The sequence below is a fragment of the Penaeus japonicus genome, unplaced genomic scaffold, assembly GCF_977035675.1.
Source record: "Penaeus japonicus unplaced genomic scaffold, GWHDUDI00000001_assembly GWHDUDI00000019, whole genome shotgun sequence".
Taxonomy (NCBI): domain Eukaryota; kingdom Metazoa; phylum Arthropoda; class Malacostraca; order Decapoda; family Penaeidae; genus Penaeus; species Penaeus japonicus.
In genome coordinates this window covers 13,402,586-13,405,085 of record NW_028234421.1, presented here as the reverse complement: position 1 = coordinate 13,405,085, position 2,500 = coordinate 13,402,586, and the positions used below count along the sequence as shown (strand labels likewise).

The following is a 2,500-nucleotide window of genomic DNA, read 5'->3' as shown; positions in this document are numbered from 1 at the left end:
AAAATCAATATTGGTGCATTCTAGCAGTCACTCTCACCATCAGGTCGGCCAAGGTGAGAGCAAAGGACAACACTCTTGGCATTCTTGTCCAGGGCATACTTGATGGTGTCAACTGCAGCAACAATGCGCTGGTTGTTGGTGATCTTTCCATCCTTCTGTGGGACATTGAAGTCAACTCTGAAAAAGACCAAAGATATACATACATACAATGTAGACAAATAATATAAATAAATAAATAAATAAATATATATATATATATATTATATACATATATTATATATATATACATATATACATATATAAACACATTTACACCAGTGCATGTGTATTACATCCACACTATTATTATATATGACATTTACCAAATACATAATGACGTGCATGCACTGTAAACCTACGGTGTACTTCTTATAAGTATGAAGGGAAAATGGTTGCAACGGCAATTGAAATTTGAGGAAAATCAATAGAGCATTCTTGGCATACAAATATTATGTAAGGTCACACAAGGTCATCATGACATCTACAAGAAATCTTTCCAACACAAATCAACTACAAACCTTAAAACATACGAGAAAAGAGAGCAATATTCCCCAGTAACTTTCCCACGATTGAGCAACACACCGGAAAATTATAGGCTACGTTTCTAGTCTAGCCCTTAGTCTATAGCCTTTTGACATCTCATAATTCCTCCCTAAAAACTCACCTCATAAACACCCTCTTGCCAGCGAGGTCTAATTTATCAATGCTAAGCTTGTTGAGGGCCATTATGGAGTCTTTGCACAGAGGTTGTCAGGTCACAGGAGGTCGAGATGTCCGCTCGCTCCGTCCGTCTCCGTCCGGCTGACGATTACCCGGCGAAGCGCTCGGTCTAGGGGCGAAGCTAGGGAAATTTCCCCATGCTCTTTCCATTCTCCTAGGGTTAAGGCATTTCGGAATGAGCTAGAGATTTTATTTTTGGCTCACTTCGATAACGGAATTTTTATTGTTTTCAATACGATGGGTTAGCAATGTTTATCGGGATGATTTATTTTTTCGATGAGTTGCGTTCTGTGGGATACAAGCGTAGATCTCGTTTAATTTATTAGTCTGCACGCTGTGCGGTCCGTATTATATATTTCCACATTCTGACTTATTTTCAAAATCATTTTGTATTATTCTTTGTTTAAAGGAGTGACATTTGATGTTAAACTATCATCTAGAATATTTCCCTAGATTCTGAGATATTTCCCCCAAAACAGTTGCAAGATCAGCTGGGCGGTCCGTGGCGTCGTCTGCTGGGAGTCGCCAGTCAATCCTATTATTAATGTTTTTTCTTAATTGAAATAAATTATTAGAGGATTTAGGTATATTATATTTTTATATGTGAAATATTTAGGACCTAACTTGTCTAAGATAGAATGATATCAATGCCTAATATAGGAGAAAAAGGATTCCTCGTGTCTCTGCATCGTTCATTTGGCATGCATCATAGACGTCCTTGCTGTCCTTGAGGAGTTTCTAGTATCTGAATGTCACCTTGGATACCAATATTATTTATCACACTCAACTGACAACAGTAGAGGACAATCTCCAGAATTACACCTGCGATTATCGATCTATGGATCATAAGAGAAACAGACGTAATTCCTAAGAACATTACAGCCATTACAGACGTCAACGTGTCACGTCTCACACACTCTCCATCTCGCCCAAGGCATATCTGTCTCCAAGCACATAACTAGATGTGTAATTCAAGGAGAGGGGGAAAAAATTATTACAGCGTCTCTGAGGGATGCAATCATGAAGTCAGTGAACGCAACTCACGCACAAGCACCTTCTTTGTGACTGGAGTAATGTTGAATATTCCCGTGTGATGCGTAATGTTAGAAATGTTTGCTGGATAGAACGATTTCACACTCGCACTTGGAATTAGATATATTCCGTGTAAAACCTGTTAATGGTTATTATGTCATGTTTCTGAAGTTCGTTCATAAATTGATTTTAAGTTTTGCTGAAATGCAATCCAGAAAAAATCAGTGGGATAAACAGTGCCATTAAATAATATGTAGTTGGTCAAACAGGAATCGAAGTTATCACAAATCAAGTTGGCCCACATACGCCACACCACACCACACCACACCGCACAACACACACACACACACACACACACACACACACACACACACACACACACACACACACACACACACACACACACACACACACACACACACACAACACACAACACACACTCACGTATACATACATACACAGACACACATATACATACATATATATATATATATATATATATATATATATATATATATATATATATATATATATATATGTAATCTATTATATGTGTGTGTGTGTACTCATATATATGTATGTATGTATATGTATATATATATATGTATATATATATATATATATATATATATATACCTATATCTTATGTATGTATGTATGTATATATGTATATATATCTATATCTATATATCTATATATATATATATAT

The 2,500-nt window shown here is 36.3% G+C and overlaps 1 protein-coding gene and 1 long non-coding RNA gene across 2 annotated transcripts in view; both read right to left on the bottom strand.

Annotated features, from left to right (window-relative positions):
• The window catches only part of Pgk (phosphoglycerate kinase), a 10,323-nt gene extending 9,491 nt beyond the window's left edge, over positions 1–832 (bottom strand). Inside the window, exons 1-2 of the mRNA XM_043018901.2 lie at positions 704–832; positions 38–177 (exon numbers count right to left, since the gene is read on the bottom strand). Of these exons, the coding sequence (XP_042874835.1) occupies positions 38–177; positions 704–765 (202 nt within the window). The 5' untranslated portion in view covers positions 766–832. The remainder of the gene's footprint in view (positions 1–37; positions 178–703) is intronic.
• The window catches only part of LOC147469761 (uncharacterized), an 8,775-nt gene continuing 7,064 nt past the window's right edge, over positions 790–2,500 (bottom strand). Inside the window, exon 2 of the long non-coding RNA XR_015191896.1 lies at positions 790–913. This is a non-coding gene — a long non-coding RNA (uncharacterized LOC147469761). The remainder of the gene's footprint in view (positions 914–2,500) is intronic.